A 25015-nucleotide genomic window follows, 5' to 3' on the forward strand; every position below is an offset into this window, starting at 1 on the left:
TTTTGAAATCTCACTATGTTATAGTGAAACTTTGAACCAGTCAATAAAAAGATAAAGCTTTACAATATATCTTCTGTATCTCTTCACCTAATGGGGGAATGGGGGAGGCTACAAAGATTGTCCTATGTCCTAGGGTTCTTTTTTCTCTAGTGCCCCCAAGACATCTAACTGTTTATCATAAGTTCCCTAAAAGAAGTTCTCTTTGTAGGGGAAAAGTCTCAAGAAATTGTGCTTTTTTTTTTTACGCCTATTTTTTTTCACCTTTTAGGTGCTTTACCAGGAAAGCAACAATCCTGTATACTTATATATATAAATGGTCTTGAAGCTTTCTCTGAAGCTTAGCTCAGGGGTGGGGAACCTCTGGGTCAGTGGCTGGATCCTGCCTCTTACTTAATTTCATTTGTCAAATACAGTAGAAGCTTTGTTATCTGTGCTGAGAGATTCTGATGATAGAAATGCAATCTAAGATGCCTCTGGATCATTTAGCTAAGCCAGGGAAGGAAAGAGCCAAGGACAGACAATGGGAGAAAAAGGGAAAAGAGGGTAAGTCACAAAGGCTAGGGCTTTTTATCTATTCATTCAGAATTTCGGAAACTTTCAACCTCTTCTTCCCAGGTATCTTCCATCCTCTATGAATGTTCAATCATCAAAAATCTTTTTCTCTTTCTTCTTCTCTTTTCCCTGACCTCTTTCTTTTTTTCTTTGTATACTTTGTCACGATATTGAAAATCATGTATGTTTATTATTTGTCAAAACAATTTTCTTGTTTCCTAATGTTATTTATTCTAATTTTATTTAATTCCTATTTTGATTCCTACTGGAGCTGCTGGAGAATTAATCAAATCAAAAACAATATGCCAACTGTATGCTTATGTATAAAAATAGTTACTACAAATCAAAGCTGCTTTTTACTTATATACAATAAATTGATTAAAGACTTAACTAATTTTTTGTTTTATTCTAGAGACTTGGTCAGGGTGAGACAAATATATATTTCCTTCTAAACAATAAACTTTTTCCATTTTAATTTATAAATGCGCACAATTAAACCATAATAAAAGTTGTATAATGTGATATCAAATAGTAAATGTTCTATAATTACTCAATGATATATTTTTAAAGAAAATTCTTTTAATTCAGTCTTTCTAAATCACAAATAGCCTAATTTAACTATAAAATACAAAGCTAAATAAGTTTTTTTCATTTTTAATGTAAATAAAATGCATAACAAAGATTTTTTTCAACTCATTACAAAAGCATGAAGTTACAGTCTTCATCTTGGAAAAAAAATTTTTTGAGTCAATAACATAGGACACTGTAATGTACTATGGAAGACATACCCATTAATAACATACTCATATACTCAAAAAACTTACACAATAAATCTAAATTAGACACGTTACTCTTTACTATCATCTGAAAAGCGACAAACAGTATGGAAGAAGCAAACATGGGCATCATTTTTGTGTGCTGGTAAGATACACTGGATGGATGTGTCACATACAGACAGTCAAAGGGCATTTACTCTATACAGTGACAAAAGACCTTTTTGCTCATTACTGATTATCATGATAAATAAAATTATTTCTACTCATTTTTTTGTAGTTTAAGTGAGTTTCATCCTGGTGAAAGGTGCTATCCTGATGCTACCAGCATCTAGGAGCCTTCTATTTATAGAATACAAAGAACACGGGCAGCAGACAAGCTCGAAAGCTCCCTTTTGCTGATTCAAACTCTGCTCCAGATTAACCTCCTCACAGGAAGAGGTCATTTCATTTGCTAAGACCCACTCTATTCTGGGCCTAGGCTGATAATGCTGACAGGTAAGTTAGAAATGATCCTGTCCACCCGGTAAAGTGCAAGTAGTAGTAACAACAAAGTATTAATGAAAACAAGAACAAGGATAAAGACAGAGCCAATCCTCCCTGTCTTCCAGAGTCAGAATGTAGAAGAGACTTCCTTGCTGACTGCTTACTTATCCCTTCCCACCCAATCAGGAAGTTCTAAAGTCTCTCATACCCACCCCTTTCTCACAGCCCTCTTGCGTTAAGGCTACCTTTTTTTTTTCCAGTCTTTGTATGGACTTTTCCACTAGTTTAACTAATTTCCATGTTTGAAAACTGTCAATGGCAATCCTTCACTGCCTCATGTATAAAGCGCATTATCGATATTCCACATCTTCTTATTCCTGGCTCTAATCTATCTTTTCAACCTATCTTATACCTTTCCCATTCATGCAAGCTATGTATCAATCAAACTAGACTTTTTTTCTTTAGTGTTTCCTTAACATGATTTTCACACTTTGCTAGCTCTTTGCCTTTGTTTAAGCTGCTCCCTTTGCCTAGAATGCAGCTCTCACCTCTGCACGTGTAAATAATACCCATCTTTCTTTATAACAAATGTTTATTAATATTATTTGTTTTATATCATTTTTATTGTTGTTGAGTCGTTTCTGTTATGTCTCACCTTTTGTGAGCCCATTTGATTCTTGGCAAAGATACTGGACTAATTGGTCACTTCTTTCTCCAACTCATTTTACAGAGGGGAAACTGAGGCAAACAGGGTTCAGTGACTTACCCAGGATCACACAGCTAGAAAGTGTTTGAGGCCAGATTTGAACTCAGGAGGAGGAGTCTTCCTGACTCCAGAACCTGCACTTTATCCACTGTACCATCTAGCTATATCACTTTTCAAAATATAGCTCCTTTCCTCCCCTCCCCCAAGAGTCATCCCTTGTAACTAAGCGATGGGGGCAGGGAAGGAAGAACTTCAACAAAACTCCTCAATATATCAACCAAGTCAAATAGTCCATGCAATATGCCAAATCCCTAATAGCCCACCCACAAAAAGAAGGAAAGGGAGCAGGGACGATGTTCTCTCCTCTTTGCTTTGAGACTAGATACTTTTGCAGTATTTTTTGTTCTTTCCATTTACACTGTTGTAGTCAGTCTGGTTTCTTTTGTACAAGTTCATATAAGCCTTCCCATGCTTCTCTTTCATTATTTCTTACGGCACAGCAATAGGTCATTAGATTCATGCACCATAATTTGTTCAGCCATTCACCAAGATGGCGCAACCACTACATGGGCAGCATGGGACCGCAAAAAGTTCAGCAGACTTAGGCTCAGAGGGCTGAGGTTCAAATGCCATTTCTTATACTTACTACTTATTTGCCTTTGAGGAAGTTATTTAACACCTATAGGCCTCAGTTCCTTCACCCGTAAAATATGAGGGTGGAGATAGATATCCCTTCTTCCTCTAGCTCTATGATTTTATTACTTTGTTTGCAGTGCTTTGCCACCTCAAAAAATGTGCTGCTGTAGATATTCTGATGACTATGACACCTTTCATTAATAATAATAATAAATTAGTGTGTGAGAATGTATATATATACGTGTGTGTGTGTGTGTGTGTGTGTGTGTGTGTGTGTGTGTGTGTGTGTGTGTGTGTGTGTACCCCTTTAAGGTTTGCAAAGCCCTTTACAAATATTACCAATAACCCTGAGAGGTGGGTGCTAGCATTACTCCCATTTTACAGATAAAGGACCTGAGGCAAACAGGTTAAGTGGGACTTGCCCAAGATTACACAGTTAATTGCATCTGAGGTAGATTTGAATTCAGGTCTTGCTGTACCAGCACTGTAGCCAACACCTAGCTGCTCAGCAGTAAACTTTCTAAGTCAAAGGGTATGGAAATTTTAGTTACTTTCTGAGCACTTTTCCGAATTGTTTTTCAGAAGAGCTGGTTGCCCCTTCTTTAAGTTCAAATACTACCCTCGTCATGAAACTTGTCTTACTAATCCCATATGGAAATGATTGCTCCCTCCAGATGACAGATGCAAGGCTGGAAGAGACCTTGGAGGCTATCTGGTCTAATTCTCCAGGCCTTCTATTTTACAAATGAGGGGTTTAAGCGACTTGCCCAAGATCACTGAGGTAGTAAATGGCTGAGATCATATTTGAACTTGGGACCTCAGATTTCAAATTCAGCATACTTTCCAATGCACAACAGTCCCTTGACAATTCCCTACAACTCTCATTAGGAACTCATATGTTTGTTAAATGGGTAGTGTCTCATTTAATCCAAAACAATGAATAATTACCAAATCATGCCCACACATATATACTCTATCACATAAATGGACTTTGCCTTTGTTCAGCTTGGTCACAATATCTGGTTTTAGTGGAGGCAAAGACAGAGGAAGAAAGGAACTCTCGGGTCATGTGAATAATCCCCCAAACTGGTAACTAGGAGTTGAAGGTGATGAAAGTCAAACTTATTCCGACTATGAAATGTCGAGGTCAACAGCATTAATCTCGCAGACTCCTGAAGATTTGCAACTGGTAGTCATTCTGAAACATTTGGCAGCTATTATTCGACAAATATTTATCAAGTGACAACTTTGTAGACAGCACTGCCATAGCACAATTCTGACTTGGAGAAGTTCATAATCTGGCTCAGGAGATAAAACATATACACATAAAATGATGACTAGTTGTATGATTATCTTTGCCTTTCTTTGTATACTCAGCACTCAGACCAGTGCCAGCACACAGTAAGCAAGGCATAAATGTTTGTTGACTATTGGCTGACTGAAGGACAAAGATTAGCACCCTGTGAATGGTATACACGCTCTAGAAGGTCAGAGAAGAGAGAAATCATATTGGGCTAGGGAAGGAAGAGAAAGCATCACAAAATAAAATAGCTGAGTCTTGAAAGTCAAGTAGACGTCTCACAAAGTAGAAGAGTCATGCGGGCTTTCAGGACAAGAAGAAAAAAGCCAGAGTCTCAATATCCTTTTTCTTCATATTCTGCAACTTACTATTAAGCCTCCAGCCAACTTTTTTTTTTTTTTGACAAAGCCTATTATCAGAAGTAGAAGAGCCAAACAAATAGATCTAACTCACTGGAATGACTAATAGTTTGGATCTCAACCTCCCCCTAAGGTATAACTTCTAAGCAGAAAGTGAATTATTGGTGACTACTTGGAGGCATTCAGCTGTTTTCAAAAATTATCAATCATCATCTACAAGCACTAAGATCTTGAATCAAAAAAGCTCTAACAGCTAAAATGCAACTCTCCAAGAAACTCTTTCTTTGAGATACAAATTCATGTTTCAAGCAAGTTAGTGTATAAATTCTTAACCTTTTCTGCAATTAATTATGAGACTGGGTAGACAAATGATGCCTACTCCACTGGTTATGCAAACTATTTAGAATCTGTTTTCATTATGTACATCTCCTTACATATATTATTTTGTAGCTCTTTCTACATGAGAATGGCATTATTTTTGTACCTCAAATGACATAATGCCTTCTCTGTATCAGTTGCAATATCAATTTTCAAAGAAATAAATGATGTGCTTCAATATATAAAAGCTTTATGAAATCTATTTCCTAATTATTCTGATAATTTTAAAAAGTACTCTAAAGAGAGGCCAAACTATTTCATGCTTTTATAAGTTTTAATATTCTGGTCAGTTTTTGTGGTCCAAAACTTCTCAAATTTAACCAAATTAGTTCAAGAGTTTGGTTATTTTCAGCTAAGTGGAATGATCCACTCCCTATGTATGGTTAAATCATGTAACAAGGGATCCTGGGAATTCTGGCTTCTATATAAATTCTGACAACTGTACCAGGAGAAAAAAATGGGGTGGTCACCATTAATTTCCTACTTCTGTGGAATTTAGGGGTAAATTTCTTCAGTCAATTCATACTATAATCAGAAGACACAGTGGGAAGCCAAGTCTCTTCCAGATTTAAAATTTTATAATCTAGCAATCAACATACATTATTACTTCAACTATAATTCTATCACATACCACTTTAAGTATTATCTTTGGGAGAATTAACATTATACGAAAAATTAACATTATATAAAGGACAGAAGGAGAGGATATATAACATCTACAAAGTAGCACTGATCTATACCTACTTTTCCTAGCTCCAGGCTCCTTCTTTTAGAAAGATTTAATAATACTATTCACATATAAAGACATAATGACATACTGATTATTTCAATCATTCTTGCTATTTTTATATTTTAAACAAAGAGAACCTTAGCTGGACTAGCATTTTTTCTGACAGTAGATAAAATTATGTTTAAGGTTTTAATGGAGCAAAAAATATGAATATTCAAGTTACATGACAATTTAAAAAAAAAACTACCCAAAAAGTATAAAGAACTAATGGTTTAAACAAAGCCACCAAAATAAAAATTAGACTCAACTGAACTAGCCCAGATTCAATTAAAACAATCCTAGCTGGCTATGCTTCTTCCTGTCAAAAACTCCAAAGAAACAATAGGAAGACATCTATAACAAAGTTTCAATATACTGCACCCATCTACCAACCTTTCACAGAAAAGGGACTTTAAACTTTGTGCCAATTGAGGTGAAGTGAGGTGAAGAATCATAGAGCAGTAAAACCATGAGAAGATACAAAATATACTCCATCCTTTTCAAGAAGCAGCTTGGTCTGGTAGGAAGACACGGACATGGAAACAAACCTTCCTTTCCTCATTTACAATGATAACACATGAAGGGCCCTAACGCAAAATGGTCGTGAGGCTCAAACTTGTACAGAGAGATTCTTATACCTTAAAGTTGTATAATAATAGTTATCATTATTTTAGGGAAATATAAAACAGTCTCCCTAATTTGGACTAGTAAGATGGCCTGAATTTGGTGAAAAGATGTATTACATATTATTCTTTGATAAAACTTTAAATACATAGCAGCATTGTTGTTACATATGGTAAGGTGGATAGAGAGCTGGTCTTGAGATAAGGACGACCTGGGTTCAAGACCTGCCTCTGACACATATTAGCTGTGTGACCCTGGGAAAGTCCCTTTGCCTCTAAGTCCTCAGACAACTTTTTAACATTTTAGTTGCAGAGAAGGTACTGACCTGTTTTGTTCCATTTCTTATCTCAATTTGGTTCCTCTATTATTGTTAAAAAAAAATATAAAGGAAAAGTCTAAATATATTACATAAGAAACAACTAAGAATAATGAATGCAAATTATAATTTCTACCATTAGTGACACTGGATAAATTAGTTACAGTCTTACTTGACTTACATATACGGATGCTGATGTTCACCAATAATCCTCAACCAGGTTTGACCCTTTTTGATACTACTATTTTCAAACTGATGGTCCATTCTTTTAACTGATTAAGAACCCACTAACCTCATTAACGACTACCATCACATGAAAACTATTTGTCTAATTTGCCAAATGGCGCCCTGAAGGAGAAACAAGAGCTCACATGTTCAGGTCAAACCAATGCCATTGTCCCAAGTACTACTTCTCCTCAGACAGACAAGGACTCTAACCCAAAAGCCCTAGGAATAGCCACATGTCCCAATATGGCCAGTTCTAAATCCAACTCAGCCCTGAACCATCATTTAGAAGGGCAACTCCAAAAGAGAAAAAGAAAGAGTATGTCAATCCTTTCACCACCAAAAACCAGTAGCTAAACAACTGCTACCAATGGCCAGAGCCCCAGGAACATGAGCTATGGTCAGGGAAGCAACCTTTGTGGAAGTATGACAGGAAAACTGCTACTGTAGGTGTTAGTATATATAGCCCTAGGGTCCTCAGAAGCCACAGGTACTAAAGATTAAAAAAAAAAAAAGAAAGCTCTTATACATCAAAATCCTTGGCATCATCAGAGGGATCAACATTAATAAAATGATACTAAAAGAAACCTCATTGTCACATACCAGTACCCTAAGGATCATTGGGTCTTTCTAATGGGCTTTCAGCTGGAAATTCCCATATATGTTGTCTTATCAGTATGTAAGCTCCTTAAGGGGCAGGGTCTTATACTTTTCTATTTGTATACCTGATTTGCACATAGTAAAGAGCTTAATAAATAAAAAGTCGTTCATTTGTTTGTTCACCATTTTGTTCTAAATGGGCTGTTACTAAAGATAATTGTTTTTATTTGCTTTTTAACACACTTTTGATATGTTAATAGTGTCTAATGAAGATGGTAGTTAAATGAGCCATTAGACTAAAAAAGAAAATGGTTAAGAAAGGAATACATTGCTACAATTAGGGAAAAAATTAGTTGATTTGTAGTGAGGCACATTAGATTGTCCACATACTTTGGTAGCTAACATACAAAGAATTTTAGGGATGATAAAAACCATATAACATCCATCTAATATGAAGCTCTTTAATAGATGAAGAAGCTGAGGCTTTAAGAGGCAAAGAGAGATGCCTAGCTACTGCCAAGGCCAAGGCTAGAACACACAATTCAATCTTCTTTTCAGTGCAACAAACCGGCTCCTTCATATGTGTAAGCAAGAATCTATTAAAAATATATATGTCATTGTATAGTAACAGCCCGTTTATCTGTAGGACCAGCTTTCTCTGAATGCAGAAGGTAGCAGATTGGAAAAAGCAAAGATTCGATGACAGTGGTGAGCATCAGCCATCAGTGGGGGAGAGAGACAAGACATATGACAAGCAAATAGAACTCAAAAATGACAGCATCTCATAGCAGAGAGTAGAGTTTAAAATAGCATTATATACCTCAACAACCCAAAGTAAACACTGCAGAGCACAATAATCAATATTCATAATTATGACCCTGAATCATCAACTCAGCCATAAGGCAAATGTTGTTCAGTCATTTTTCAATCGTGTCTGACTCTTTATGACCCCTTTTGTGGGTTTTCTTGGCAAAGGTAATGGAGGATTTTGCCATTTCCTTCTCCAGCTCACTTTAGAGATGAGGAAACTGAGGCAAACAAGATTTTTGTGTGACCTTGCCTAGGGTCACACAGCTAATAAATGTCTGAGATTGGATCTGAACTCAGGTCTTCCCGACTCCAGGCCTAGTGTTCTATCTACTATGCCACCTATCTGGCCATTATCTATTTTTAGTAGAAAAAAAAATTAAAGAGAATCAGTACTCAAAGAATTTATATGTCAGCTATTTGAAAGATTCAGCTATGTGGAAGAGTTTATTTCCTAATTTGAGAAAGGATAAGGTATCTGTATATTTTAATAGTTTGTAAGGTACAATACATTTAAATGCACTGAAACCAAGGTAAGAGAACACCTATGGTATCTCAACAATATCAAATCCTCAAATCTTGAAGTAAAAAAATAACATGCAGGTGAGACTGCTGAACCTCTATTGCTAATCTAATAGAAGAATTATGAGTAAAAGAGATACCACGGGACAGGAGACAAATTTTATCTTGATGTTCAAAAAATAGAAGGTGTATTCCGGAAAAAAATAATAAAGTATGCTATGAGCTTCATACCCGTAACTGCATAAATTCAAGAATTTATTATTAAGAAGGCCGTTTATTAGAATTTAAAGAGGAAAGCATGACCAGTAATAACTGTCATAGGTTCATTAAGAAAAAGTCATGATAGGCTAATTTCATTACCTTTTTTGACAGAGCTACCAAGCCGGTAGATCAAGGGAGTGCTATAGAGAAAGGAGATCTAGATTTTTACAACACTCCTGCATTTGTGATTGAGAGAACTTTATAATTCCTTGTTAAACAAGATGAAGTGCTATGGACTGGATAACAGTACAGCTAGATGGATTGAATTGGTGGAACAATGTAACCCAGAATGACTGGTATCACCCCAGAGCCAAGTCTCTACTGAAGCGCTCAGGGTCTCTGTTCTTGGTCCTGTTGCGTTCCGTAGTTTTATCAATGAATTGGATGGATACAGAGATGGAAGATTTATCAAGTTTACAAAGGACAGGTTAATTGCTGACTCTCACACACAACATGCTATCTCCCATCTCTCACACACAACATGCAATCTCCCATCAGCCTCTGCATAGGCTGCCCCCATACACACACCCAAAGCTTGGAACATACCACACTCCCTTCCTACCTCTACCTCACAGAATCCCTGATTTATTTCAACACTCAGCTCAAGTACTACCCCTTAGACATGACATTTCCATCTATTAGCACATCCTCATCTAGGGTTACCTTGTGTTCACTTTGTGAATGTATATATTGTATCTCTGAATATTTACTTTGGACATATTTTCTTAGCTCTGAATACAATTTTTCATTAATAGCCAGCTAGATGGTACAGTGGTAGCATTGAAGCTGGAGTCAAGAAGTCCTGAGTTCAAATCCCACTTCATATAAATATTAACTATGTGACCCTAGGCAAGTCACTTAACTTCTAGCTATGTGACCCATGGCAAGTCACTTAACCTCTAAATGCCTCAGTTTCTTTATCTATAAAGTGGAGATAATAATAGTACCTACTTCCCTTGTGAGGATAAAATGAGAAAATGTTTGCAAAGTGCCTCACAAACCTTAAAGTGCTATATAAATGCCAGCTATCGTCATCATCATCATCATCACCATCATCATCATCACCATCATCATTAGTTATGTGTTTACATGGAATTTCCCCAGATAGAACTAAGCTCCTTAAAGGCAGAAACCATTATTTTTGTCTTTGCATTGCCAACACCTACACAGAGTAGGTGCTTAACAAATTCTTGCCCATTGATTCGAAAAGAATAGTTAACATGTAGGTTAAAAGAGTTTGAATTAGAGAACATCTAGAGTCCCATCTGTAGTACATCTGGAGTCATGGGCTGATGTGAAAGCCATACACTTTACATTTGGTAAGTTTAAAGCTGTGATGTACAAATAGAGGATGGGTGGGAGAGCTGGAAAAGGATACGCCAAGGTGACAGTTCACGCTTAAAAAAACAAAACAAAACAAAAACCTGGCCATGTGAGTGTCAGTGTAATACACTGGACCAAAAAGTTCACGTAATATTTGTAATAAAAGTACAATGTCCGAAATGAATGAAAGAACAACATAACAGTACATTTTCTTGGTCAGTTCAAATCTTAATACTGTTTTGAGTTCTAGACAATTAATGAAAACAAATAACAAGCTATAACATGTCTAGAGGAATGTGGTTAGTACGCTGACCTAGATATACGAGAATCAGCTGAAATTATCACTCCTCAGCCCATGCCTTAAAGAGATCAAAGAAAGAGGAAAAGGACCAACAAGGACCAAACTCCAACCACACTGAAGGACTTACAGATTCTCTGCCCCAACCTTGGGCTTTTTCTCCTCTTGTCTTTGGTCATACACTTTTTCCTGTCTGGAATATGCTTTCTCTGCTTCCACCCGTCTAAATCATACTTATCCTTCAAGGCCCAGCTCATGGTCACTTCCTTCAGAAAACCTTCTCTGGACACAGTATATCCCAAATGGAACTTATCACCTCCCCAACTACAATCAACTTCTTTATTTCTGCTAATGTCACTACCATCACTCTTCCCTTCCTCTCATCCCTGGGTCTCAGTGACTGCTCTCCTAAATAGTTTATATTTCTATAGCACTTAAAGGTTTACCAATATAACAAGTCTCTGAAATAGATAACGCAAGCAGAATTTTCCCACTTTTTATAAATGATAGTACTGTCTGTTCTACACTAAAATTTCTCCCCCAATCATAGAGATATGTACCTATATGTGCATTTAAATGCATTAGGAATATATACATTTAGATATATAGACATAAGCATACATATACCTATACATATATCCACATGTGTGTATATCTCTCTATGTGTGTATATATCTAAAACTATATTTATATAGATATAGATTTCTTAGACATTTAAAAAATACTTAAAAAAAAAGGCCTTCAGTAACTCTTTATTGCCTCTGGGATAAAACATAGGCCCCTACACCTGGCATTTATATAGCTCTCCACAATAAGAAAATCCATCCTTCCTTTCTAGGCTTATTTTACATTTCTCTTTTTCATATGCTCTTTCCAGCCAAACTAGACTGCTTTATTTTCCCCTAAGCTCAACATTCCTTCTCCTTTCTGATATTTCAAGCCATTTACCACCTAGCTCCTATCTTTTCAGTCCTATAATACACCCTTAATTCACCCAGTGGTCCAGCCAAACTGTCCTGTTCTTTGTCCTTCACGCATGGATGTTCCCTTTTCTAACTCGGTGCCTTTGAAGTCTCTCACCCACCCACTCCTGAATAGATACTACCCCGCCCCAACTTCTTAGAATCCCTTCTTCAAAGCTTAATCCAAACATCACCTTCCACATGAGACTCTTCCTGATTCCCTCAACTGCTAGTACCTTCTCTCTAAAACATTCATTTGAACATGTTTTGTATATAGTACACACATAATATAATACACACATAAATACACACACATACATAAAATCTATATTTATGAAAGATAAACTCTCCGAGGGCAGGAACTATTTAATTAACTCTCTTTGTATCCCCAAAGCACAGCACAGTGCTTGTCACATGGTAGATGCTTAATAAATCTTTGTTGATTGATTGCCTCTTCTTTCACACCAGCCATTTTCCTCAAATGTGGAAAGCATTCCCTACTTAACTTCATCTCCCAGAATCCTTACCTTTCTTAAACACCCAAATCAGGTGCCACTTCCTTCATGATGCCTTCCCTGTTCCCCTCAGTTGCCAGTGTTCTTCTTCTCCTCAAATAGCCATATATTTACTTCCCTTTGTTTATATTACATCCACTATCCCACCCAGTAGAATATAAGCTTCTTGAAAACAAATTATTTCATTTTTGTCAGCCTTTGTATTCCCAGCATTTAACACAGTATCTCATACGTAGCAGCTGCTTAATAAATGTCTATTGAAATTTACTTATAATAAAATGCATTTATTAATTGAACTGGATTACATGTAAAGCAAGTAAAAGGAATTAGTGTGAGAGTAGGTTAGAAAGGTAGATTGAAACTGACTGTGAAGAGCCTTCGATGCCAGAATCAAGAACCTGTATACTTTAGCAGGCAATGGGAAGCTGCTGAACTTTCTGTTTGTTTTCTTGGAAGAAGAGTACAACAATAATACTGACAATAACTCATAAGCAGCATCTTGAGGTCTGTGAATTAGAGACCACGAGGGCAGCTGACTGAAAAATGTATTGGGAAGAATCAGGAGTTTTCATTTTATCCCAGAGGCAATAAGGATTTATTGACAATTTTTGTCAAAGCTGACCTGTGCCTTAGGAATATTATTTTTACAGTTGTGTGAAAGTCTATTGGAGAAGCTGAGAAACTGGAAGCAGGGACGATCAATTAGGAGACCACTATTATAGTCTTATGAAGCAGTGGTGAATAAAGAAAAAAAGAACTAATAACACCATCGTGAGATGCCCTGTTATTAAAAGAAATGCTGTGGCAAAAGAACTGATGAGACTTTGGAATAGATTCAGATGAAGAGTTGGAGAGGAAAAAAGTCATCAAAGACGACTTGTAAACTTATGAACCATGGATGTCTAGGAAGATAAGACAGAAACAGGAAAGGCTGGAGTCGGTCAGTAGGTGATAGATTTGTGGAAAGAGGAAAATCAGTTCCATTTTATACATGTTGACTTGAAGATGCCTAAAGATGGCCAACAGGTATTTTGTGGTGAGGAATGGGAGTTCAGGAAGGAGATTAGTACTAGACATGTACTCAGTTAGCTAGAAGTTATCTTCAAAGAGGTCATAATTGATCCCATGAAATAAGATGTGAGTACTGAAGGACAGAGAGAAAAGAAAGACAAGAAAAGCTCTAAAGGCAGCTCTAGCCTTGAGGGATTATCATGTTTTGGGGGTGGGAGATGGTTGATGATGTGTTAATGAAGCAGATAGAAAAAAGTGGTCATACAGGTAAGACTGATAGGGATAACTGTGACAGGAAAACCACTACCTAATGAAGCTTTCTTCCCCACTCCCTGCCCCCAACACACACACACACACACACACACACACACACACACACACACAAACATGGATTGGACCTGTGATTTCATTATATAGAAAACAACCTGGTAAGGAAAATTTTCTCTTACCAGTGCAGGTCAGTATTTTCTCTTCAATTAGATTATGAGAAAACTGCCTAGGGAACTGAGAGATTAAGTGACCTGCCAAAAATCTGTCTTCCATTGAATGGAAATCTTCATTCATTGCTCCTAGGTCTGCCTTCTGAGACCTTGTAGAATAATTTTAATCTCTCTTCTAGATAAGAGTCTTTCATATACTTATAGATAGTCAAAATATCTTCCCTATGATTTTTCTTCTCCAAGTTAGATATCTCTAAATTTATTTGAATAATATTTTTGTTTCTTCAACATCTTGGTCAACTGAGCCTTTTGCACCTTATTAAAATATGAGGTCCCTGAATACAGAGCATCTGTCTCAGCATCTAATACATCCTTGTCCTTAGTCATGTTCCACTCTTCATCACCCCATTTGGGGTTTTCTTGGCAAAGATACTGAAGTGATCTGCCATTTCCTTCTCCAGCTCATTTTACAGATGAGGAAACTGAGGCAAACAGGGTTAAGGGACTTGCCCGGGGTTACATAGCTAGTAAGCATCTGAGGCTGGATTTGAACTCAGGTCTTCTTGACTCCAGGCCCAGCGCTCTATCCACTGTGCCACCTAGCTGCCCTGACACATAGCAGACACTATTATTATTATTTTATTAAGATAAACATTTGTTAAATTTTAATCTTAATGCCTATGCTCTAACATGGATTTATCAAAATCCGATACTAAAGAGGTACATGAAAGGAACATTCAGGAGTTAACGATTCAAACAGTATATGAATTTCTGGCTTATTTATCTTTGTATTATTTATTTACAGCAAGCGGCTAAGTAGTATATAGGATAGTGTGCGGGGCCTGGACTCAAAGTCAGAAGAACCTGAGTTCAAATGTGTCCTTGGACACTTATTAGATAAGGGACTCTGGGCAAGCCATTTATTTTCTATGGACTTCAGTTTTCTCATCTAAAAATGTGAATAACAGTACCTACCTCCCAGAATTGTTGGAAGGATAAAGTGAGATAATATTTATAAGTCACTTTGCAAACCTTGAAGCAAGTGCTATGTAAAGAACGGCTAGACGTCGTATTAAATTATTATTACGGCATGCCGAATGGAACAGTTCCTCCATAAACAATGGTTGCATGAATCAGTGAAGGAATGAATGACTTCTATGACATTCACCTACATCTACTTGTCTAATTTGTGATATGTCCTAGCAAATTGACATGCATACCATTTGAGAATAGGTGGAAGTTTTCCAGCCTGCCCCTCATCCTTCTCTTCAACATGGTTATATTAAGAGAAATGAAAGCTATGTGAACCAGGGTATTTGACTACTGTGTTACTAATTCTAAGGATTATTATGCTGTCCAAGTGATGAGTAAAATGATATAATAAGTTCCTTTTGCAGAGACACTGTGGACTACCTACTCCAAGTTCATAAGAACATTTAAATGGCCTGAAATAACATAACTTCTACTTCTTGACTGTTCTGTCTTTGGATTAGTCATGAGTCTCTTAACTGCAGTGGCACATTCAGAAATCAGAACCTGTGAACATTCACAGCATTGCACCATCATGCAGATTGCCAAAGTTAAGAAACTAACATAGGTTGCATGTTCAGAATGATATTTTAAAATTGCTTGTACTCTGTTCAGAAGCAAATGTCTTTAGAACACCTAAAACACCCATTCAGCCATGAAAATTAGCATGAAATAACAATTCTAGAGCAGAAACAAAGTGAAAGTAAACCCAAAGGCTGACTACTCATGCTTCTTACCGGGGGAGCACTAGTACCAAAGACTTTGAGAAGGGTTGGTGCAAACTAGCAGGTTAAGAAAAAAAAAAAAAGACTTTATCTCCAAACTTTCATTGTTCTTCATGACAGACCTTTCCCATATTTCTAAGTTTTAAAAGTTTGATTTTTTGAGTTACTCTAATTTAAAACAAGGTAGGAAAAAAGCTGTCAAATATTTTCCTTCAACTGGAAATGATTGAGCAGATGAAATATTCTTTAAAAATGTTATCAACAGTTGTAATTATCAAAACCTAATGGTAATTATTAAAAATATTAAAGTAGATGAATAGGACAGCTAAGACAAGAAAGAATCAGAAATAATGAACTCAATCACCTAGTGGTAAATAAACCCCAAAACATATATTACCTACATCTCCTTCTTTGATAATAACTTCTGGCAAAACTGGAAAATAGTCTGGTAGGTATTAGGTTTTAGTCTAACATCTTATACTATATCCTAAAATAAATTCAAAATGGATATCAGATTTAAATAAGATCATATCGAAAATCAAAAGAAAAACAGATCATATAATTTTTGTAGCTATGGAAAGGGAATGAATTCTTAACTAATCAAGGGATGGAAGCAATTATAAATGGTAAGATAGGTAGGTTTGATTAGATGAAGTTACAAAGTTTTTTCATAAATAAAAGTAATGCATTTAGGATAAGAAGGGAAACAGTAAACTAGAAAAAAAATTGATGTCCAAATATCTCTGATAAGGATTTGATATACATGATATATAAATAACTCATAGAAATGCAACAAAAAGACATTACCTGGTTTAAAAAAAAGTGGTAAGAAGTGATGGATAGAATTTTCAAATGAAGAATTTCAAAATATTTGCTACTGAAAGAATGCTTGAAATCACTAATAATAGGAAAAATGCAAATCAAAACCACTCTGAGATTTTGCTGCATACCTTGAAAATTGGTGAAGATCACAAAAGAAAAGAATAATCAGTGTTGGAGGGGTTGTGCAAAGATACACACACTAATACATTGTTAGTGGAACTGTGAACTGGCACAACCATTCTGGAAGGAAATTTGAAATTACAGAAAGAAAGTGACTAATAGGTCCAAACATTTTGTTCCGGAAATTTGATCCCCTGCTAGGAATATACCCAAAGAACGTCACTGGCAAAAAGAAAGGCAACATACACACCAAAATATTTACAGTAACTCTTTTTGTGGCAACAAAAGACTGGAAACAAAGTAGATATCCATTGATTGGGGAATGGCTAAAGAAATGTGGTATGTGAATGCAACAGCATGTTGTTATGCTGTAAGAAACAATAAATATGATATAGAGAAGCATAAAAAGACTTACATGAACTGATTCAGAAAGAAGCAGAAGAAAACAATATAATTATTATAACAATGTAAATGGAAAGTGACAACTACAAAATAATCAAAACTGAATGTTGTGAAATTATAAAGAAATTTGGCTCCAAAGAAGAGATATGAATATAGGTAGCTACATTTTCTCCTTTGCAGAGACCAGAGTTCATCAATGTGGAATGTTGCATGTAACCGTGGATATTTTTAATGCATTGTTTGGGGTTTGGTGAATTTTTTTCTCCTTTCCCTTTTTGTTTTTTAAATAAATGTTTTGTTATAAAGGATGGTTCTGCATTAGGAGGAGGGATACAAGAGGAAATCTAGTTGATGTAAAAAACAAATGATATCAATAAAATAATCAACTTTTAAAATCTACTACAAACACGGCCACGCACTTAAAGGAATGTGGTCTCTTAACAAGGAAGAGCATTTTTTACCCCAAAGCTGAAAAAGATTATACACAACCAGAAAAAAGATTTTAGAAGCAGCAGCTCAATTGAAGCTTTAACACACAAAGGATTAATAGAAGTACTGAATACTTTTAATTTGACCACTGAACCCTCTATGGGATAATGGCTCCAAGTTTCAGACTACAAATCAACTACATAATGATTCTAAACTATCTGAATCTTCCAGATACCTTCCACAGGAAACTGGACAATGAATGACTTATAAAATACTATAGACAGTGGAAAATGGTGACTGACCATGCATTTTAAGGTCACCACTTTTAACAGAACTGTGGGTTGTCAAATTAAGAAATTTCACTGTAATAGCATCACAGTGGAAAATTGTTTTGCTATTATTTCATATTATCTTTAATATTAAGTCTCAGCAGTCAGATTGGAAACCCAATTAAGTAATTAGACACAGATTTCCTGTATGAAAATAATACTTCCTCCTCTTAAAAGTGGCCACCTATTGGGTTTGTAAATTAGCTGTGTTTAAGAAAAGGCAAACAATCTGTTTGGAACAGGCTGTATGTTATCCCTACTCAGCAATCCAAACAACACACTGAAGTGTTTAATTATAGAAGTGTAATAGAGCTCAATATGAGTTTTCAAATAACGGGTTCTTTTTGTTTGTTAACTGTATAGCCTTTAAATATGAATAAATAATAAGTCCATTTAATGGAAAGGAATTGTTTAGTATCTCACTGGACCTCTGCTGAAAGAATGAAAATCATCTATCTTTTTAAATAAATTTGGTTTTAAAATTCTCTGATTAAAAAAAAAAAACAACAAACATGGCTTCAATAATTATTAAATATAATTACAACAAAAATGACAGAAAGATGCAATAACATATACAGCTCTATATTCATTAATTACCTATCTACTCTGCTAATAATAAGTCATTCAAGATGCAAATATCTTAGAACATTTTATGGGGAATTTTTATGTTCCATGTTAGCTTGTTAACAACTTTATAAAAATATGGAGCCCGACAATGTTATTTTTCCCCACACTGAGCTATCTAATAAAATGAGTCACTTGAAACTCACTATTTTCTCCCCTGCTGGTTGTGCTTCTCACAGAGGTTAAACAATTGTTTGTTTGTTTGTTTTTATGAACTAAGGCTTATTTCTCCGAGATGAGGCATTAAATAAAACATATCAGGCTTATTTCCATTCATATTTAGCTATTAAATATTCTTTTGTCTTCCTTTAATTTAGGGCCTGATTACAAAATGCACAGTAAAAAGAATTTAATTTTTCTCAATCAATTTAGTGAACAAAACCTAGTTTCTTTAAGAAATATAGAAATTGCTATCGTCCCGGCATAGATTAATGTTCTATCTCTGGAATAATTTTCCTACCTAGAAATGCCTGACATTAAGTATTTCAAACAAAGTGGGTTTTTGTATGTGTGTGTGTGTGCGTGTGTGTATATATATATATATAGATATATAGATATATATAGATATATATATATAGATATACGCACAAAATAGAAAGTATGCACCTTGTTCTATCAAGATTTCTTTTCTTTTCTTTTTCTGGAAGGTGGAAGGGTAGAGCAAGCTTTAAGACTTTACAGAAACTGAGCCAAGTTGGGTCTTTCCATAAATAATCATGTTCAATCTAGTCCAACTCTTCATGGGGAAACTGAGGTCTAAAAAAGACAAATTGTTTTCCCAAGGTCACATAGGGCAAAAGGAGACCTAAAAGCCATGTCGTCTGACTCCTAGTTTAGCACTCTTTGTTGTATACTATATTGAGTTACTCTACAAAGCCCTCACTTGAGTAAATCAAGGCCGAGACATCATAGCTCCTGGAAATTCTTCCATTGAAGTGGCTCTGCTGCCACAGTAATTTATTTCTAATATCCAGCTGATTTTCTCTAGGGTCAAATTCACAGGGGATGAAGAATCTAATGATGTTTTCTTCCTTAAATTCATAGCAGAGGATTGCTAGATGTATGCTTCCAATAGTAATAGCATCCACAATGAGGAAAAGCATCTTGGAAATTAGTTGCCAATGGCAACTTCAAGCAATATTTTTGAGTATTTTTATAGAATAAGGAGACAGAACTAAGCAAGATTCTTGCATTTTTATCATTACCACATAGCTAGAGATTCACTCTGCGCATAGAGGAAGTGCTTAATAAATATCTAATTCAATAATTAAATTATCTTTATGGCAGCAAAAAACTGGAAAGTAAAGGGATTGATTGGGGAATGGCTGGACAAATTATGGTGCAGAAACATGATGGAATACTATTTCTTGCGCTCCAAGACAATGAATGAAAAAACAGATGATTTCAAAAGGACATGGAAAGACTTCTATGAACTGATGTTGAGGGAAGTGAGCAGAACCAGAAGAACAATTTTATTAATGAGACTTTTTTTTAACCTTGTCAACGAGAGAATTGTTTTTCTTAGCTATGTATATGTACTATAAAGAATGTGTTTTTTATTTTTTTTAATACAGCCAGAGTTAGGAGAGAAAATAGATTCTGACTATTTAAAAAAAACCCAATAACACTTAATGAAATTTTAAAAGAACGAAAATACCTAATTGAGTTATTGTCATAGTAACTCCTAGCATCATTGTTGTTAACCATTTGGTGTATAATACTTACCTCCTTGGCCATGTCTGTATATTTCTGTTTTTCTTTTGGGTCTAGAACTGCCCACCAATCAGCCAGTATCTTGGTAGCACCACGGTTATCCAGCCGGGGGTGTTCCTGACGAACAAGGGAGCGATGGCGTTTACAAAATAAAAGAAATGCATTCATTGGTCTACGAGCTCGCTGCTCTGAAGATTCATCATCTTCAGTCTCATCTACATCATGCTCTAGGCCATCAGCTCCAAGAAGTTGGACCTATTAGCACAAAAAAATGAAAAAGATTATTTAGAGACTTTCCCTTTTTACCAAATAGCAAAGTTAAAAATAAAGTACAATAACTAAAGGACTGAAGTGCTGTAACATATTAAAAAGACTAGTAGAGGAAGCATAGATTTCTTGGTTTTATTATCAATTTTGACACTAATAGTCATGACAGCCCATTTTATCCCATGGACATTATATATTTTCATATATTATAGTAATAACCATACAATTAAAAAATTAGTAATAGCAATATTTTAATTAACACATAACATCTGTGAAAATGTCAGTGTTTAAATATTAAAAAGCAAACATAGATTATGATTTTTTTCCTTCAGCTTTCAATAGGGGAATTATCCAGAAATTGGTTCTGGGACAATCTAATACTTAGAAAATGCAGAGAATGCTATAATTAAATCTTCAAGTCCACAAAAAACTAACACCTTCTGAGTAGTAAAGAAAGGCAATGTGACAGTGGAAGGAGCATTTGATCAGACTAAATTAAATCTATGATCTTTTGAAATAAAAAATCTGATGGAGCTAGCCTCATAGAGGCTCAAAAAGTAGAAGTCACTTAAGTATCCTACCTATTAACCTTCATATTCAGTCTGTCATAATTCACACTCATACTTTCCTTTCTTTCTATTCTCACTGCCACTAGTCAAGTTTTTGAGCCCCTTATTATCTATCACTTGGACTAGTGAAATAGCCTTCTAATCAACCTCATTCAGAATAATCTCCTGAAAAAATCATAATGATATCATAAAGACAAACAAATTTGAAAGATTTAGGAACTCTGAAGAAACACCAATCCATGGCACTCATGCTGGTGGTGGTGGTGTTTATTTGTTTTTGAGTTATCTCTGACTCTTCACGATCCGTTTTTGGGGTTTTCTTGGCAAAGATACTGGAGAGGTTTGACATCTTCTTCTTCAGCTCATTTTACAGATGAGGAAACGGAGGCAAGTATTAAGGGTTAAGTGACTAACTTGGGGTCACCCAGCTAGTAAGAGAGGCCAGATTTAAATTTAGGAAAATGAGTTTTCCTGACTCCAGGCCCCACACACAATTCACTGTGCCATCTAAATGCCCATGACTCTTGAGAACAAGCTAACCACTTCTAGATGGAGAAGTGACCGACTCAGTACAGACTGAAAAATATTTGGGGGGAGATATGGCTAATGAGGAGAATTTGTTTTGTCTATAAGTATTCACAACAGGCTTCCTCCCCACCTCCTTGCTTTCTCAATGGGTGGCAAGAGGAAGAAAATTCAGAACTGAAAATAAAATAACAATAAACAAATCTACCTCCAACTTTCCTGTCCTGTTTTACATATAACTATTCTGCCATATGAACCTTCCATTCCACCCATATTAGTTTACTTCACAACCCTGAATATAATTTTATGCTCACCCTTCTCTCTGTTTATTTATGCCATTTTTTAAAAGTCTAAAATGCCCTCTCCTATCTCTGACTTTCAAAGTCTTTCTTCAAAGCTGTTCTCAGATTCTACCTCTTCTATGAAACCTTTCATAACCACTATAGTCAGATACATCAAGCCAACGGATCTGCAGTCGAGAGTTCCAGCAAATCCTACCTCTGATATCAGTGTGATACCTTGAGTAGGTCACTTTATCTCCTGGGCCTCAGGCTGAACTAGATGGCCTCTAAGGTCTAGTTTTAGACCTATGATCCTGTGTACCATAATTCCTTCTCCTTTTGACTATCTACAAACATTTACCTTTCAAATAATTCATCTCATTTATATACAGCCTTACATTGTAATTAGTTGTTTGCATAATTGGTCCAGAAGACTCTGGAGGGCTGAGAGCACATCTTATATTTCTTTTTTAACACAGCCAGCATCAAGCATAATGTCTCACATATAATAGGCACTTAATATAGTTGATGAATGAGTGAAATTTGTGAAAAACTTCACAAAGGCTATGTGACAGGGAAGAAAAATGGTAAATTATGTTTAAACTTAAGGAAACAAAAAAAATACATTCATCAATGAAAAAAGGGATTTAGGAGTCCTTCCTTAAAAGTATAAACCCAATATCCTTTTCAAAGGGCCTATAGATTGTCCAGAATTATCAAGAAGTATGTAAAAAAACAAAACAAAGATCTTAATCTTAGATAAAATTATGGTGTACTTGGAATATCTCATTTTTTTAAGAAAGACAAGATGGACAAAATCAAAAGGAAAACAAGGAGATGGAAGATCCTCTAGAATAGAGAAGAGAAAATATGCTGGGCTTCTGTCTACAAAGAAGCAAGCTAAGAGAGTACATGATTAAATATGACAAAGAATTTTTAAATAATGAAAGAGTGAAAACATCTTCGTCAAATCCCAGAATACCAGAATGGAAAGGGAGGGTGGGGGGCAAGCCTACAAAAATTAAAAGTTGTAATTTTATAACAAATAAATTGACAAATTATTGGATATGGTAAATAATAAATCTAAGGATCTAATTTGCTACTCTTAAGAGTTGGTATAGGGTAAACATGAAAATTATTTTAAGAAGGGTTGGTGCATAGGAAAATTGGTCTATAAATGAGTTGCTAAAAGAAACTTTGTCATGTATCTCTAATTCCTAACGTCCTTATATAGGAACATAATCATGCTCATTCATACGATATTCCTTGATGCCTCTGCTGAATAGGTCGTTGTCTTAATTAATCTTGGATGGTATGTATTATGTGCTTATGTTTAAAACACAATTTCAAATATTCCATATTTCTACATTTAATTAACTGGCAAATATGCATACAGCACTCTGCATATTGAGTCAATAACTGTAGAATTTCATTGAATTTACATGTGACTAGGATTCTATACAGCCTGGGGCAGTTAGCATATGCTACTGGTATAAGAAAAGGAAATATGACTAATTGGTGGAGAGAATCCTGAGGAAATGTTGCATCCCTTGGTAAGGATCAGAGTCATAGTCAAAGGTTCCTAAGGAGAGAAAGACGGGGACAGAGTATATTCCAGGAATAGGGAGGAAAAGACTCTGAAAGGTGCACATATTTACAGGGAATACATGTCAGTGATTTCCAGCTTGCTTCCATTAAAAACCTTCAGAGAGACAATTCTTTGAGTGAGATCAGGTCTTCTTTCTTGGTTTAAGCTTGGGATCTTATCTCACTCTCATCTAAAGAGCACATTCATACTTGTATATTTTGTGTTATTTTTTTATTTATATAACTTCTCTGATTTCTGTTTTGCTTGGATTTAAATGGATTTACTCGCAATTTCCTATCTGTGACAGTTTTTGTGTAAATTTCACAGTTTAGTGGGGAGGGGCTAAGATAGTGAGCATAAGCTATGAGGCTAGTCTTTGTCTTAAGAAAGACCACAGAAGTTGTTTGCTTTCTGAATTCCTAAAATTCATCCATTTATCTGAGATATTAGAGTAGGAACACAGAAATATAATTCTAGTCTCTTGACCCTCTTATAGACTAGAGGAAAGAGTCAACAGCCTCAAAGTACTCTTGAGGCTTGCCTGTCTCTCAAGCTCATTTTCTGGTGCTATAGGAATGGACCCTGGTTCTCTTCCTTTCCACAAATGTGGCCAGATTCCATGCTACTTACAAGCCACGTCTATACATTAAGACAACACAAGGGGACATAGTTCCTATGTTACATATACAAAGGAGCAGAAAGCTCTAATACAAAAAAATTTCAGGGCCATGTCTCTTTGGTTCTGGAATACGTCATAAGTGTCTCTGGACATTGGTATTTTTCCCCCATATAAGTGTTTTGCTTAGTTGGTTACTAATGTTTTGTAGTTGTTGTTTTCTACGTATATATTCCTTCAATATTCTGAAGACGCTTCATGAGTCGGAGCAAAGCAAGAGTTTATCGTCACTTTTCCATTACACACAGCACATTTTTAAAGTGTTTCTATTATCAACTCACTAAATCTCTAGTATCTTCATTAAATGACAGAATTACCTTATCAATATCTTCTTCTTCCTCTTCCTCTTCCTCCTCTTCAGAAAAGTCAGGAAGCTTCTTTGCTAGTAATGGATGCCACTGAAGACACTTCCTCTTTGGTCGTTTTCCAGTTCCTTCCCCTTCTGCTGAATGATTATTTCTATTACTGCCTTTCATTACTGTGACCTATAGCAAGGGATTGGGGGGAGGGGGAACAATCAAAAGAAAATTTGATTCAATTAGTTTAGTCACTTGAACTTTAAGCCAATTAATATTCTAATGACTAAATAAACTAATCTACCCACTCAGGGGTTTATTGGATTAAATAAAACCAAAGGTCACAATAAAACCCCTATCTACTCGGCCAAATTAAGCTAATACACATTTCCTTTCTTCTACTGGGTAACTTCAGAACTTACTAACAAACATGATGTTTCAAAAATGACAAGCAAGGCAAGCTTGCTTTGTGTATACTCACTGATATATATCCACTTTGTTAATAAAGTAAAGTGACTCCCTGATAAATATTTGCAATCTGATTTTCATAGCCCATGAACTGAATTATAATTAATATAGTACATTCCTGTGAGTTTGTTGTCTCACAAAATTTATCAGCTCTGAAAAAGAAAAGATCCCCAAAGAACTGATTGCAAGTGAGTCAACATTACAAATAATCTAATAAGGTAATAATAGTTATTGAGAATCTTTGTTATGAATTAATCAAGCATGACTTCAATATAGATCTATTTTTAAA

The 25015-nt window shown here is 35.5% G+C and overlaps 1 protein-coding gene across 5 annotated transcripts in view; it reads right to left on the reverse strand.

The window, feature by feature from the left end:
• Positions 1-25015, reverse strand: part of BBX (BBX high mobility group box domain containing) — a 268119-nt gene that overhangs the window by 124777 nt on the left and 118327 nt on the right. For all 5 annotated transcript variants that reach the window (XM_036745759.1, XM_036745760.1, XM_036745757.1 and 2 more), the window contains exons 2-3: positions 24280-24447; positions 20069-20311 (exon numbers count right to left, since the gene is read on the reverse strand). In XM_036745759.1, coding sequence (XP_036601654.1) covers positions 20069-20311; positions 24280-24438 — 402 coding nt within the window. In that variant the 5' untranslated portion in view covers positions 24439-24447. The remainder of the gene's footprint in view (positions 1-20068; positions 20312-24279; positions 24448-25015) is intronic.

The sequence above is a fragment of the Trichosurus vulpecula genome, chromosome 2 (genome assembly GCF_011100635.1).
Source record: "Trichosurus vulpecula isolate mTriVul1 chromosome 2, mTriVul1.pri, whole genome shotgun sequence".
Taxonomy (NCBI): domain Eukaryota; kingdom Metazoa; phylum Chordata; class Mammalia; order Diprotodontia; family Phalangeridae; genus Trichosurus; species Trichosurus vulpecula.